Source organism: Mastigoproctus giganteus, chromosome 7 (assembly GCF_048544385.1).
Source record: "Mastigoproctus giganteus isolate SK-2022 chromosome 7, ASM4854438v1, whole genome shotgun sequence".
In the NCBI taxonomy this organism is placed as follows: Eukaryota; Metazoa; Arthropoda; class Arachnida; order Uropygi; family Thelyphonidae; genus Mastigoproctus; species Mastigoproctus giganteus.
Genome location: NC_143581.1, coordinates 24,139,452 through 24,153,791, shown reverse-complemented (window position 1 = coordinate 24,153,791; position 14,340 = coordinate 24,139,452). Strand labels below are relative to the sequence as shown.

The following is a 14,340-nucleotide window of genomic DNA, read 5'->3' as shown; positions in this document are numbered from 1 at the left end:
GTTGCAGGAATAAGGAGATAATTATGCCATTGTATAAGGCAATGGTCGGGCCACATCTTGAGTACTGCATACAGGTCTGGAAGCCTCATTTTAGGAAAGATATGGAGTTGCTGGAACGAGTACAGAGAAGAGCAACGTGACTGAAGCGGAACAAAGGGTTGTTCTTATGAAGAAAGACTTCATTTCTGCAAATTGCAGCGTGTGGAGAGTAAGCACTTGCGAATTGATCCGATTGAGGTCTATAACACTTTGAATGTCTTGAGAAACTTAATGCTGTTGGGAATCTTTCTCTTGCACAGACAATGTAATGTGCACTCTGATTGAAGGGACTGTATTAGTAGGTGCTTGTTTGCTCCTACTGATACTAATTTTCATTGTTTTAGTGGGCGTAAAATCAAATTACTGGGGATGAGATTTAGACAAGATTATAGGAAGATTTCTTTTATCCAACGAGTTGTTGTTTACTGGAACATGTTACCTCTGCAAGTAGTCCAAGCTAACAGTTTGAAGAAGTTCAAAGGTCTACTAGTTATTTAACTACCTGAGGGGGAAAGAACACGATTTGTATTTTCTTATGTACTTTTTACTTTTTTTTGGCCAGTACAGCAAAATTTTGTGGCTTTCTTGCATTATAAGGCTAATGCTAATACTAATTTGTGTCAGAGGTGAAGAGAATAATTCTGAAAATGAGCTTAAGGAACACAGAATACAGAAACACATATCAAATGTAATTTTTATGTAACAGTTTTTCATTAATGTTTTGAAGGATTATTTGCATATTTAACAGAACGTGCATACATTATATATTTCACAGTTTGTACGATATTAATTGCAAATTCCACTACTGAGAGCATAAATTTAGTTTACAATATGGCGGTTCACAGTTTGTCTGCAGATACAGGGTGTGTGGCTCCTTTGGACAAAACTGATCTTTGTAGTCTACCGAGTACAGTCCCATAACAGCAACTTTGTTGTCTCTGCACAATCCTTTCTTATAACTTCCGTACGAATCACATTCGACTGCAGTAAAGTTGCAATTCTTGTTCGTTATCGACTCGATAAAATACTCTGTGACACGTACGTGGCTGCAGACATAGCCAGGAAAATCTGAAAAAGAAATCAATTGTAAATTTATTTTTAATTTAAACAGAACAAACAGCTACTGATAATAATCAAAGTAGCAAAGTTTGAAAGTCATCTAAAATATTTCACTTCTGAGTATTCGCAGTTACTCACCACAGCAACATCCAGGTTGACAGAAGCCTCCATTTGGATAGAAATTAAGGTGTCCGTATGGTACGTATATGCCAAAACCAAAAAGTACATCAAAGAAGCCGAAAGCTATTCGTAAGACATCAAAACATTAGCGTTTGTTAAAAAAGATCAGAAGATTAAAATATTTTAAATTTTAATTAAAGAAAAACAAGTACTCGTTTATGGTTGTGATGGGCATGTTAGAATGATCAGTACTTGAGACATTTCAATAATAGAATGAAATAATGGAATGGATCATAATCAAAAATGAATGATTGAATGATATGAATATAATCGAATTAAATAATTGAATGAATAATTGGACTAGTATGAATATAATCGAAATTATCGAATGAATGAATCGAATGGTATGAGTAGAATGGACATTATCCAGTGATTTTTCATAAAGATGAAAAATAAAAAATCTTTATTACTTACAGACCCAGTGGGAACTTACAAAAAATTACTCAGGATTTCACTGAATTAGTGGCAACCCTGGTCCAGTACCTCCAAACCATCAACGCAAACAGATCTGCCCAAATTACCTACACTTTCCAGAAGAAGCCTAAGCCAGTCCATATTCTCATTCGAGACACTCCTGTACCAAAAGTGGACATTAACAAAGAATACAGGCTATTCTGCAACTCAACACTTCAACTACTTAATCAACTCAGAATCTACTATCAGAAGTTTTTCTCTAGCAAATCCTATAGAAAAGAAACAGCCAAACTTTACAAAAACTGCTGAAGCCTCACCACTCAAGAAATTCTAGAGAAGTGTGTGCTTAATAGTGTCTCTAAATACAACTGAGAACTGCGTGCTAAAGTTTCCCAACTTCCAATTAAATCATTGTTATAGATTCTGTAAATTTTCTTAATTCCTGCTCCTTAACCATAAGGCTGCAATGAGCTTATCTGTATTTTTGGTAATAAATGATCATTCATTTGTTTAATGAAATTTTTGGATATGGCGTACACACAGCAAGAATATACCTAGCTCCTTGACATAAGGTGGCTTCGAAAATGCCTACCCAGGCATAACACACACTACTCAGACCCCCTCCAGTCACTATCTGGCAGAGTAGATGCAGACAGATTTTACATCAGCTGATCCCCTTGCCTCATAGAGAGTTACCAATAGATTCGATGCAGTGGACTGGCCGGCCTTTTAGAGCTGTACCCTAGAAATGTAAGGAAGATTGGATCTCGCCATGATGTCCATCATAACCACAAAAGACATTAATCGTACTGCATGATGGAAGAGATGAGGGATAAGAATGTATATATTGCATATTATTTATCTAAAATAAAATGCCAATTAATATTTTCCAACTCACTTAGTTGCACTTCCTGTGCATTTGTGTGAATGATGTCCACAAAATTTGCTTGTGATCGATCCAAACGGGCTTCTGGTGGTCTGGTCTGGTACGAAAACATGCTCCAGCAGGGTCGAGTCCTTGAAATGTAGTAATAATTTTCTCATATATGCGAATAGTTATATGATGAGACTATCAAATACACAACACATAAATAGATTCCAGAATAATACGTACAAGTACACTTTTATATTATTATTATCTTATATTTTATATATAAAATCATGTGATCGCTATCAGAAAAATACTCAATAATTCGATAATTCATATGGTGTCCCAGTACTATCGATAACTATATTAAACATTAACTACATTTTAAAGATATTTTGGAGGAAAATCGATGTCGGTTGTATGTCTGCGTTGAGCGCGTAGGTCCAAAGTTCAGTCTCTAAATCACTGTCATATATTTTCAGATAAAAAAGAAGTATATCATGAATTTCACGATTGTTTTAAAAAGTTAATTTTCTCACCTGTAATGCGATCTATTAGGGCCGAATCTGGCAACAACTGATACACCTGATACGCAGCAATTCCAGCAATTTGGCCACCTGCGCTGTGTCCAATGATGTGACAAGTGGAAAGTAAGAGGTTTCCATTATCCTGTAAAAATATAAAGGATATTCTTTTGCAAATGTGAAAATATTGGAACAGACAAGGACAGACTGCATGTAAACTCCATCTGGTACATAAGAGAAATGTTTTTGATGCTTAAACTGGTAAGAATGTATTGAAATCTTCAATTAAACTTAATAATAACAGAATATCTATTATACTATACATGATGTAGAATGAGTTTACATTATTTCCTAATAGTCCTGTAGGCTTAGAAAGAGCACTTTTATTTACCTTTCTTGCTCTTACATACCTGTGCTTTAATAAGGGTTGAAGCAACTTCTTTAGCGACTACTTCACTAACTGCAGTCACAAGTTGGTCTGGTGGTAAATTTTGTACTTGTGGATATTCAATTATAATTATATTGTAGTCGCCTTCCTCTAACAGAGCATCTTTGGATTGCTGAAAACGAAAGTTTGAAAAGAAACAGGTAAATAAATACTCAAGTTCCAAACAAAAATTTACCCCAAAAATATCCTTAAATTCTAATCGACCTCGCACTTTATTTGCTTTCATATTTTTGTTATATAACTTTTCCATTTGTTTAATTTTTATTGGTTTATGTGAATGTTCCTTCAACTTCTGGTGTCCTCTGATTGGTAACTGCAAAAACCAAACATTAAAAGGGCAAGATTTGAGCTTGGAAATTTCATTAAGAGAAGATTGGAACCAACGGTCTTTACTCTTAACTACTGTGCTTCCCACAGGGGGGAAAAGATCTGGTTCGAATCCCGTCAATGAAGCGAGCAACATAACATGCTTTTTTTTACAATATAGTTGAGTTAATCAGTCTTAGAAAACTCGACAACAGAATAAAAGACATATACAGACAGAATATGTACTCAAACTAATAGAGTAACCTTATCTGCAAAAAGATCTAAACCTCCCAAGCACTTCCTAATTCATTTCAAAAATACACGTGGTCTCAATTCTAATCTCAACGATGTCCATTTCCACTTGCAGTCTGCCAAGCCCCATGTACTTTTTCTGACAGTATCTCAGTTATCGGTTGATTCAACTACTACTCATCTCAGTTGCCCAATATATTCGCTCTATGATTCCTTTCGCCTCAAAGGTGGTACTTGTGCATATGTCCGTTGTGATATTCCCTGTCAGAGACTTGGCAATTTGGAATCTCCTCTCTTCGATCATCTCTGGCTTAAAATCTCTCTACCTCATTGTGTCAAATTCATCTGTTGTCTCTACTATTCTCCCAACTCCACTCATTGTGTCAAATTCATCTGTTGTCTCTACTGTTCTCCCAACTCCACTAATCACTTGGAGCTCTTTGACTTCCTCTCTTTGCAACTTGACTTTCTGCAGTGCAACTTTCCTAAGAGTGAGGTAATTTTCCTTGGTGATTTTAATGTTTGCAACTCCAGTTGGCTTCCGTTTTCTAGTCACACTGATCAAGATGCTCAGGCTTTTGCGATTAATAGTGACCTTGCAAAGATTGTTCATTTACCTACAAGAATACTAGACAGTCCAAACCATACAGCCAACACGCTTGATCTTTTTCTCACAAACAACCCTTCTAAGTACACGGTTGAAGTGAGTGGTCCTTTAGGCACCTCAGATCACAACTTAGTGATTGTCTCTTCTCCAACGGAGCCTTTATCTCATAGCTATTCCCAACCTCGTGTTACTTGGCATTACAAGAATGCAAAATGGGATCACCTGCGAGATTTCTTTTCTTCTTTTCCTTGGTCGGATTTTTGTTTCAAAACTTCTGATGTCAACGTTTACTAAGATCGTGTCAGTGAAATACTTCTTGTAGGAATGGAATCCTTTATTCCACACTTCACTTTAAAATCTCCTCTTTTATTAAAACCTTGGTTTTCCAATAAATGTGCTACGGCTGTTCAATATAATAACGTTGCATATTGTAATTGGCTTGTTTCCAATTCTTCAGTTTCATTTTCTGCCTACACCTAAGCTCACAACAATTGTAAAGCAGTTATTAATCAGTCCAAACTAGATTTTAAACAGGCTAAGAGTAGAAAACTTGCTTCATGCCCTAATATTAGCCGAGCATTCTGGTCTCTTGCCAAAGCTATTAGCCGCAACTTTTGCCCATTTCTGCTCCCACCTCTGTCCAAACCAGATGGTTCTGTTGTCACTTCAGCCAAGGATAAAGCTGACCTGCTAGCATCCCATTTTTCTTCCATCTCATGTATTAATGATCTTGGTAAAACACCTCCCACCATTCCCAACACGCCCCATTCAAAGCCTCCTGTGGTCTTCCGTCAAAAGGATGTCAGAAGAATTTTGACGAATCTTGATGCTAAGAAAGCTCCAGGTCCTGATGGCATTTCTCCACTTGTTCTCAAAACCTGTGCTCCTGAACTTACTCCTGTTCTTTGCTGCCTTTTTTTCACTTTCTTGTTCCAAAGGTGTTTTTCCTTCTCCTTGGAAATTCGCTGATATTCAGCCAATTCCTAAAAAGGGTGACAAATCCCTCCCATCCAATTATCGTCCCATTGCAATTACTTCTACTCTTTCTAAAGTAATGGAGAAATCAATTAACCACCAACTCTTAAACTACCTAGAAACCTTCGTGTGATCGACGATTGCCAGTATAGATTGCGTCAGTGTTGATCCACTGGTGATCTTCTGGCTTATGTTACCCATTTATGGACTAATTAAATGGAAAGGTTCTGTGAAACACAAACAGTTGCTCTAGACATCTCAAAGGCTTTCGATCGTGTTTGGCATAAAGGTCTTCTAAACAAGCTTCCATCTTATGGTTTGCCAACTGTTTTTAGTAATTGGGTAACCAGTTTTCTCTCTGATCGCTCACTGAGGGTGATGGTAGATGGCTTTCTGTCTTCTAACTTCTCCACTAATGCCGGAGTCTCCCAAGGTTCAGTTCTTTCCCCCACTCTTTTCCTCTTGTATATTAATAACCTTCTTCAATTGACTGGAAATCCTATGCATAGTTTTGCCGATGATAGCACATTGCATTCCACTTTCCATTTTGAAAAATCTTGCCCTGCTCAATCAGCTTCAACTTTTCGAATATCTGCTACCAATTCCTTAAATGCCAATCTCCAGGTAATTCTCCAGTGGGGCAAAGACAACTTAGTTGATTTCAATCCTTCTAAAACTCAGTCTTGTCTTATATCTCGCAAAAAGGAGTCTTCTGCTCGTATGCTTATCTACGATGACACTCCGATTTCCAGGCAAAATGATATATCTCTTTTGAGGATTACCCTGACTTGTAATCTCTCTTGGCACAAGCAAATATTGCTACCTCTGCATCAAAGAGAGAGAGAGAGAGAGAGAGAGAGAGAGAGAGAGAGAGAGAGAGAGAGAGAGAGAGAGAAAGAGAATCTTTATTGCCTTTCACGGTCATAAAGCCAGGGGTTTACAGCCTTCCGAAACTTCGGGGATAATCGAACAATTATTCACAAAGAAAAGGTAATTATACAAACAAACATATTTTAAAAAAAGGAGAGAATTCCTCACGAGAATTAGGTCTGATTGAGCTGGCTTAACATCGAGATAAGAGCACCAGCTCAATCAGACGGGAACAGATGCGAGGTGCACATCAGTCATTGCTGATTAGTCCTACTAGTCATAATTTTTTTTCCAGTAAGTCCGGTCAACAGCGAATTTGTTCAGTTCGGCGTCAAGTGCCTGGGTTTACTTGAGCATTTGCTGAGGGAGGAACCTCTCCGAGAGATGGAGTCGTGGAATCCCGAGAGATTTGGCAAGCTGCGTGGTGCGAATCAGAGCTGGAAGGGTGTGCTTCCTGTTGGCCCACTTTAGAAGCCAGAATTTTGCGGCAAAGAGTGGTTTCTTTATTGACAGTGCCGCTGACGCCCAAATTTTAGCAGCATAGAGTAAAGGTGGAAAGATAATTGTTCTTATGTACTTCACGGTTGTCTTTTTATCGGAGATATGTAGGAGATGTTGTTTTGCTATTCACCGGAGCCTTGAAGCACGTGTGAGGAGCATGTCTATGTGGGCGTTAAATCGAAGTTTGGAGTCGAATACAACGCCCGATCACGGTGGCTGGACACACTTGTGATGAGGATGGTGCCAACCGAAGGCTGGAGAGATGGAGGAGTTTGCTTCAATGAATACACCACGAATTCGGACTTAGCAGGATTGATCTTGAGCCCAAACTGACAGAGGTAAGATGTGACTGCGGTGAGAGTGTTGTCAATTTCCGCTTTTACCAGATCTAGATCTTAACCGGGGATGATGGAAGTGAGTATTTTGAGATCATCCGCATAGCTCAGTAGACACCGAGAATGTGCAACCAGTGGTGAGATAATAGATGAAAACAGAAGGTCCGAAAGGACCGCTCCTTGTGGGACTCCTGCAGTGACGGATCTTGTTAGGGCGCGATCTCCTGTATGAAGCTTTATAACTCTGTCATGCAGAAGAGAGGAGAGAAAGCATAATATGTTCCCTGTGATCAGAAAGCGGCATTCCAGGAGAGTGAGAAGTTGGTTTACTTGTACGGCATCAAATGCGGCCTCAATGTCTAAGTAAGTAACAGCTAGTTCTTGCCTTTTCTCAAATGCTGACAAGATAGTATTCGTGGTCGTTAGCAGATTGGTGATCGTTGATCTATTTGGAAGGGAGTAGTGAATTTGGGCTGGATTACTGGGTAAGATCTGCTTAGTGGGAATGGGGAGTAGAGCCTTCTCCAGGAGCTTCAGCGGGCTGGAGGAGTTGGAGATGGATCGGTAGTGTTTAGGTTCCGATGGCTACTGAACTTTAGCTAAAGGTTTGATGAGATAGTTTTTCCACTGCTGTGGGAAAATCTGGTTCGAGAGTAACTGGTTGAAGATAATTAAAAGTGGATGAATAATGTACGGACTTAGACATTTGAGCATGAATTGGGGAACTCCATCATCACCGGTGGTTGACGAGGCAGGTAGAGAATTGATGGCTACGATCAGCTGTTGTTTTGTGATCTGAATGATATTCAACACTTCGTGCTGGGTGGGCTCTGTTGGCAGGATTACGGTTAAATCTTGTGACGAAATCGAGCCACAATTCAGGATCAAGTTGCAAAGGAGAGTGAAGGTTCACTTTCTTGTACGGAATTTTTCCTTTAGCCAGATCACGGTTAACGTACAATTTTATTGCCTCAGATTTCAGGCGATTAAATTGAGCCCGTGCCCTTGAATAAACCATGCGATCATTGACGTTTCCATGTGCGATGGAGCTGTTGCTTCAGCTGGAAACTCATTTTGAGTTATGAATTCCACCAAAGTCTTACATATGGACTGATTGTGATTTTTTTAGAGGCAGCATATTTGGCAACCGTGTTGATCCAGTTTGTGAGAATGTTCACAGCTAGTTCTGGCTCACAAGTCTCTAAGGCCACCCAGGGAATAAGAGAGGCGACTCTGATGCACTTATCTACATCAAGTAAGTTGGGGATAGTGGTGTCAACCTTTTTTGTTGTCCTTCTGGCTTCTAATTTGGGGGCTGGCAGATATGCAGTCACATATATTGGGACATGATCAGAGTCAAATGCCGTTTCTGCAATGTAATCAAGGGTTCAAGGGATAGAGGCTAGAACTAGATCTAAGAGGTTATTCCTCCTGGTTGGAGCTTCATTAATAAGTTGTAGGTCAGCCATCTCAAGTGTGCAAGAAGATCCTTTTTCAGATTAGAAAACTAAGGAGGTAAATTGAAGTCACCACAAATTAAGTGAGAAACTGTGGGATGCAGCTGATTGATTAACCAGTTGGATACTTCAAGGATGATTTGCTGGGAAGGCGTTGGGGGTATGTACACCACACAGACGTCAAACGTCACGAAGTTGTGTCCTAACGTAATGAGGACTGCTTCATAATTGGGGGAGTTGCTGGATTTATTATCCAATAGCTTGAAAGAAGATTTCTTGTAAAATATTGCGACGCCTCCACCCTTGCGTGCAATCCGAGATGTGAATACGACCCCATAATCAGCTGGGGCAGCTGCCGCTAGGAAATCTTGATCTCCTGTTCTTCTGAATTGGCTTCTATAATTCTCGCTCTCTCTTTCAAAACAATCCGAACGCGTGCAGCCACCAGACAACATCCATTTACTGTCCAACTTCAAACTCACAGAACCAACTTTTCATCTTCCTCGTTTATTCCTTCAACTGCCGTTTTCTGGAACAACTTCCTTCAAACGTATTTCCTGAAAATTACAGTCTACAGAAGTTCAAGTACAAAGTCAACAAATATCTTCTATCGACTTCTCAACCTCCAACCCAAGAACGGTACCAAGTACTATAGGTTCTAATACATTTCGTGCTTGGGGTTTTCATAAAAAAAAATAAATAAATAAAAAGAATATAAGACGCCTCATAGACTTAGTTTCTTTGGCATCTAACAAAAAAAAGCCACAATAACTGCGCACTTCCAGTTGAATGATGAAGTGAAGCCACTTTATCATTCAACTAGACCCTATTTTACAAATGTAAACCCCTGGCTTTTTGGCCGTGAAGGGCATTAAAGATTATCTCTCTCTCTCTCTCTCTCTCTCTCTCTCTCTCTCTCTATTTCATACTTATATGAGATCGTAGCAAAAGTAATTAATATAATCATTTTAAAAACGAACAAGATTTCATTGCTACTGTTGGTGTTTACTTCCACAAAATTATTGTGGAAGTAAAATACTTTACAAGTTTAAAATCCCTTCAGATCAGCTTCGGAGATAGTTGCAGTGCTTCTTTGTTCTTTTTTTCGGAGACAGTGGTTTTTAACCCACTAAATGTAAACGATAAGATGAACACCAAAAGCCCACCAAATGTAACTGAATAGGATGTACTGACAAGTTAATAGTCCCAGTTAGAATACAACAGCCATATTCAGTAGAAATCCGCTTCTACACTTTGCAATTAGCTATGAACTCGCTTTTCAATGCAGTTTCGTGTTTTTACTATTTGATAAGTGATCTTCGAAAGTCTGAAGAGGAAGAAGTTTGGACTGAGAAGAGAATGTAGGAAGAGTTTCCAGGTGTCATTTGTTCGAGGACTATGTTACTGTAATACGTGCTCATAGATTTTCTAAAAGTAAACTTTTGGCCAGCACCATCAGATGGAAAGGTCATATTGGTTTTCGTGGAAGTGAATAACTCCACGATTGCAGATTTTCTGTCGAAAGGATCCATGGTAACAGAGGATTTGCTGCGTTTCTGAAAAGCATTCCGAAACCAACTGTCAGAAGGAAATATTTCGAACTGATATCTGTTCTTAACAAGATAATTTGAAGTCCTACACCTTGAGATTCCAAGTCCACAACGAATTTCTCTGTATGCAGTTCATGTTCTATAGTTGGTTTCTCTGTCGATGAAAAGCATCCCTTCTCCAGAGACCTATTAATTCCGCCAAGCTGTGAAAATAGGCAATAAAAGCTTCTGCTTTTCTAGAAGAGAAGTATTCCTTCTTCGTCTGGCCAAGACAATCAAGCTCTGGGCATTTTCACTAGAAGTTAAAAGCTGGAATGTTACCCACTACTCAGACTAAGAGGGCATATATCAATGTCACTGATAAGCTGAACACAACTTCACGGTTTTGACTTTCAAATTTAATAGCCTTACTTATAATCCGGCATATATGTAAAAAGAATGTTCCTGAAAAGAAAAGAAAGAGAAAATTCAGTCCCTGGTGGGGCCTTAAAAGAATCACGTCATCAAAGCGTCAACCTGTTGATGCCTTGATTCCAATTGCTGTCAGCAATTGGAAGAATCGACAAGCCAGCTATCTGAAATCCCACAGTAATCTTCCTTTCGAAATAGGTCAGCTGGCTGTATGTATCAGGACAAGAATAACTATTTGTTTGGCTCATAAGTTTCTCTTGTACCTGTCTGACTCAATTTATTATCCGAAAATGTTCAATGGACTATGAAAACAGGGATTACTGGATGATATTTTTATAGATTAGTGTACTAAGTGTTACGTGAGACTCCTGATTTATAAAGAAATATACTACAACAGACTTACGTATGTCCACTGGATTGGAGGTGGAGGCGTCGCAATATTTCGCAATATCCTGCCAGCCCGGAATCAGCACTTTTGATGGTCTTGATGAACTACACGGTTCCAAAGAAAATGACTCTCTCCGTATGTATAATTAGCAGGACTGTCTGGGTTACTTCTCGTATAACAAAAGAACTGGGTCACGTTCACTGGAAATTCCACATCTAAATGAAAACCAGGATTTATATAATTTGTTAATGAACATCCTATATGAACGACATGAAAAATATCTACTGGAGTTTACTTCAACAAAAATTAGTTTCCGTATTGAAACTACACTTCGGATTTAAAAGTTAAAGTTCTTAATTATTTTAAAATTTAAATATAGAAAATCAATAATTATTATGGATAACTAATAATTGTTGTGTGATTATTCCAAGTTTAAATAACATGAATGAATCTTAGTCAGGTTTCGGTTCAGGTACGATTCTTAAGAATTGTAGCTAAATCGAATAATGGTTTTTTCATTGTAATCAGCATACGCGGGAGTTTTTTCTAAAGGAAAATTAGTATGAAAAATTAACACCAGCAGTAGCGCAAAGTGATTAATTTAGAAAAACGTGTTTGCTGAACTAGGACTACAAATTCAAGCTTATTAAGCATGACGATGACCAAGCAGAGCAAACGATTGAATTCTCCAAACAAACGCAAAAGCCAATTTGTTCACTGGAGTGAATAAGTCACTTAGCCCGGTGGTCAAATTCAAATTTTAGGGATATTACTTCTTCTTCATTAAAGAAACCTAACTGGGATTGCCCTTTTCACTCTCTCAGTTTTGTTTCTTAGAAGCATCTAATAAGTCTAGAGAAATCCATCATAACACGGTTCATTATTGTAACATCTGTAGTGGTATCCCTTCCAAACCTTTATAAGAACCTTTATTGTATCCAAAAGACGCACTCAAAAAATTTCGGCTGTGTGCTTCTTTTCTACAGATATTTCTGTGGTCACTGATCCTCTAAATCAGCATCTGCATTTAAAACCAGTTCGAATACGCGAATTCCAGACCCATCGAACTAAGTTTTCTTAGTTTATCCCCTTCTATTTCTGTTTCCTGTATGATCATCTGTCATTTGTCAGCCCAAAATCTTGAAAGAGTAACATAAGTTCCAAGTTTCCTGACGTGTTTGGATTACATATCTTAAAATCATTTAAGGTTACAGGGATAGGGAGAGTCGGAAAGTGGTAAGTTATAAAAATAACAAATGCTGATTCTTAAAAGAACAATTACCATGAATTGGCGTACAAAGGAACTGAGAAGCAGGCGTTGGCATTCCTTGTCCCTGTACCTGTACCTGTTGATAGTAGCATAGTAGGAAGGCCCATAAACTGCACAGAATCTTCATTGCGTTTTGAAATACTTGCTGTAATAAAATATTAAGAATGATTTTCTTATGAAAATAATCGTTGGATATCTGGAATAAAATTCCTGGCGAAATTAGGTGAATAGCAATTTATCATAAACCCAGTGATGATAACTGATGTGTTCAGAATAAGCACCGGCTAGCTAAGATTATAAGATGCTGGTATAGCAAGGATAAACTGTGCTTTGTATTCTTTGGTTGATTTCAGGCTTTTCGGATGAAAAATCGGAGCTTCCCAGAAAAAAGACAAGAGCCACACATCTAGGCCAAGCGATGATACCTTAAAGTTAAAGGTAAAAACTGTGTTCAAGTATGGAGACCGCACCTGAAGAAAGACATCGAGCTTCTTGAAAGGGTGCAAAGAAGGGTAACTCGCCTGGTGAGATCGGCAAAAGGGCGTCCTTATGAAGAAAGACTTCGAATATGTGGGTTGCAGAGTTTGGAAACTAGACACCTTAGAGGAGATTTGATTGAGGTGTTTAAGGCTCTGAGAGGCATCAGTAAAATGAATGAGGACAAAATTTTCAAGATTATAAATGATGCTAGAACTAGGGGACATAAATTCAAGTTACGGGGGGAAATGTTTAGATTGGATTGCAGGAAGTTCTATTTTAGCCAGCGAGTTATAAATTACTGGAATAAGTTGCCTTCATGGGTGGTAGAGGCCGACAGTTTGGGGAAATTCAAAGGTCATCTGGATAGTACTTTCGGGTAAGGGAAGCACATAGGATGATAGGTTTAATTTCCTTTTTATTTATTTTTTTATTTTATTAATTATTATTATTTAGTTATTTATTTTTATTTTTTTGTTTTTATCATTGTTTTGTTCGGATTTATTTTTTTTAATTTTTTTTTTTTTTTTTTTTGGCTGGTGCAGCATAAGCCATAGGCTTTCTTGCACCATGCGGCCGTTACTAATACTAATACTAATACTAAAGTAAACCATTATCAATCCACTGCAGAATGGAAGCCTCCTCAACGATTCATGTTGACCATAATCTGCCACGCTGGTCACTTACCCGTCACCAATTTGGTCTATATGCTGGAAACGGTTTTGCTTTTAAACGGCTGTCAAGGGCATCATATGAAGCAGAGGAAAATTTATTTTCTTCCTCTTTAGGGGCTTTTATCTATCGGAAAAGGTTAACTTTCTACAGTCTAGGAAACTCCCAGTTATTAGTTATGATCTTAAAACAACCTTTTTAGATACAAAAATATCCCTATAATCCTCTTCAATTATTTGAAAAGTAAGGTAGTTTTAGCCAATAAATTTTAGAATTGTTTAATTCGATGAGATCAAAGTATAACAATCGAAAATAAAATAATTTCAAGTTAAGATTTTAGTATAAAAATAATTGGAATCTAAACTCAAGTGGCGCAAATTCTCTTTGAACAAATAACGCGGATGGTCCTAACACCTCCGGCTTGTATTGAGTTAAAGAGGGAAAATAGAGGGATATTCCGTCAGCATCAGTTAGACACGAACTCCAAGAACTTGCAAGGGTCTTTAACAAATTTTTCATGGACGAGATTATTTCATATGAAATTGCATCTGTCATGACTTATATGTATTGGGACCCTGGTTGAAATTAAGAAAAGGAAGGTATATACTCCATTTTTAAAAGAACAATAAATTTTACAAGAAGTAATAAGCTAAACACTGCAAAGTTTACGTCTAATAAGGTCTTACCTCAGCGGGGAATAAAACGAAACAGAATCGTTTCATACGTATGTGCATACT

General features: G+C 38.0%; 1 protein-coding gene across 1 annotated transcript; it reads right to left on the bottom strand.

The window, feature by feature from the left end:
* Window positions 1–841: 841 nt before the first annotated feature.
* On the bottom strand, window positions 842–12,571 carry LOC150082655 (lipase member H-A-like). Its single transcript, XM_090378233.1, has 7 exons — window positions 12,467–12,571; window positions 11,200–11,399; window positions 3,495–3,644; window positions 3,100–3,229; window positions 2,591–2,709; window positions 1,237–1,341; window positions 842–1,107 (listed from the first exon to the last, which is right to left on the bottom strand). The coding sequence occupies exons 5-7, from the start codon at window positions 2,688–2,690 to the stop codon at window positions 842–844; spliced, it is 471 nt and encodes a 156-aa protein (XP_090234359.1). The 5' UTR covers window positions 2,691–2,709; window positions 3,100–3,229; window positions 3,495–3,644; window positions 11,200–11,399; window positions 12,467–12,571.
* Between the last annotated feature and the right edge of the window lie 1,769 nt (window positions 12,572–14,340).

What these genes read in the sequence shown, in the direction of transcription:
- LOC150082655 (XM_090378233.1), bottom strand. Translation starts at nt 2,690, where the DNA reads ATGTTTTCGTACCAGACCAGACCACCAGAAGCCCGTTTGGATCGATCA. An exon ending in TGCACAGGAAGTGCAACTAA is followed by an intron (nt 1,342 to 2,590) that starts GTGAGTTGGAAA and finishes TCTTACGAATAG; the next exon opens with CTTTCGGCTTCTTTGATGTA. An exon ending in TCAACCTGGATGTTGCTGTG is followed by an intron (nt 1,108 to 1,236) that starts GTGAGTAACTGC and finishes TTTCTTTTTCAG; the next exon opens with ATTTTCCTGGCTATGTCTGC.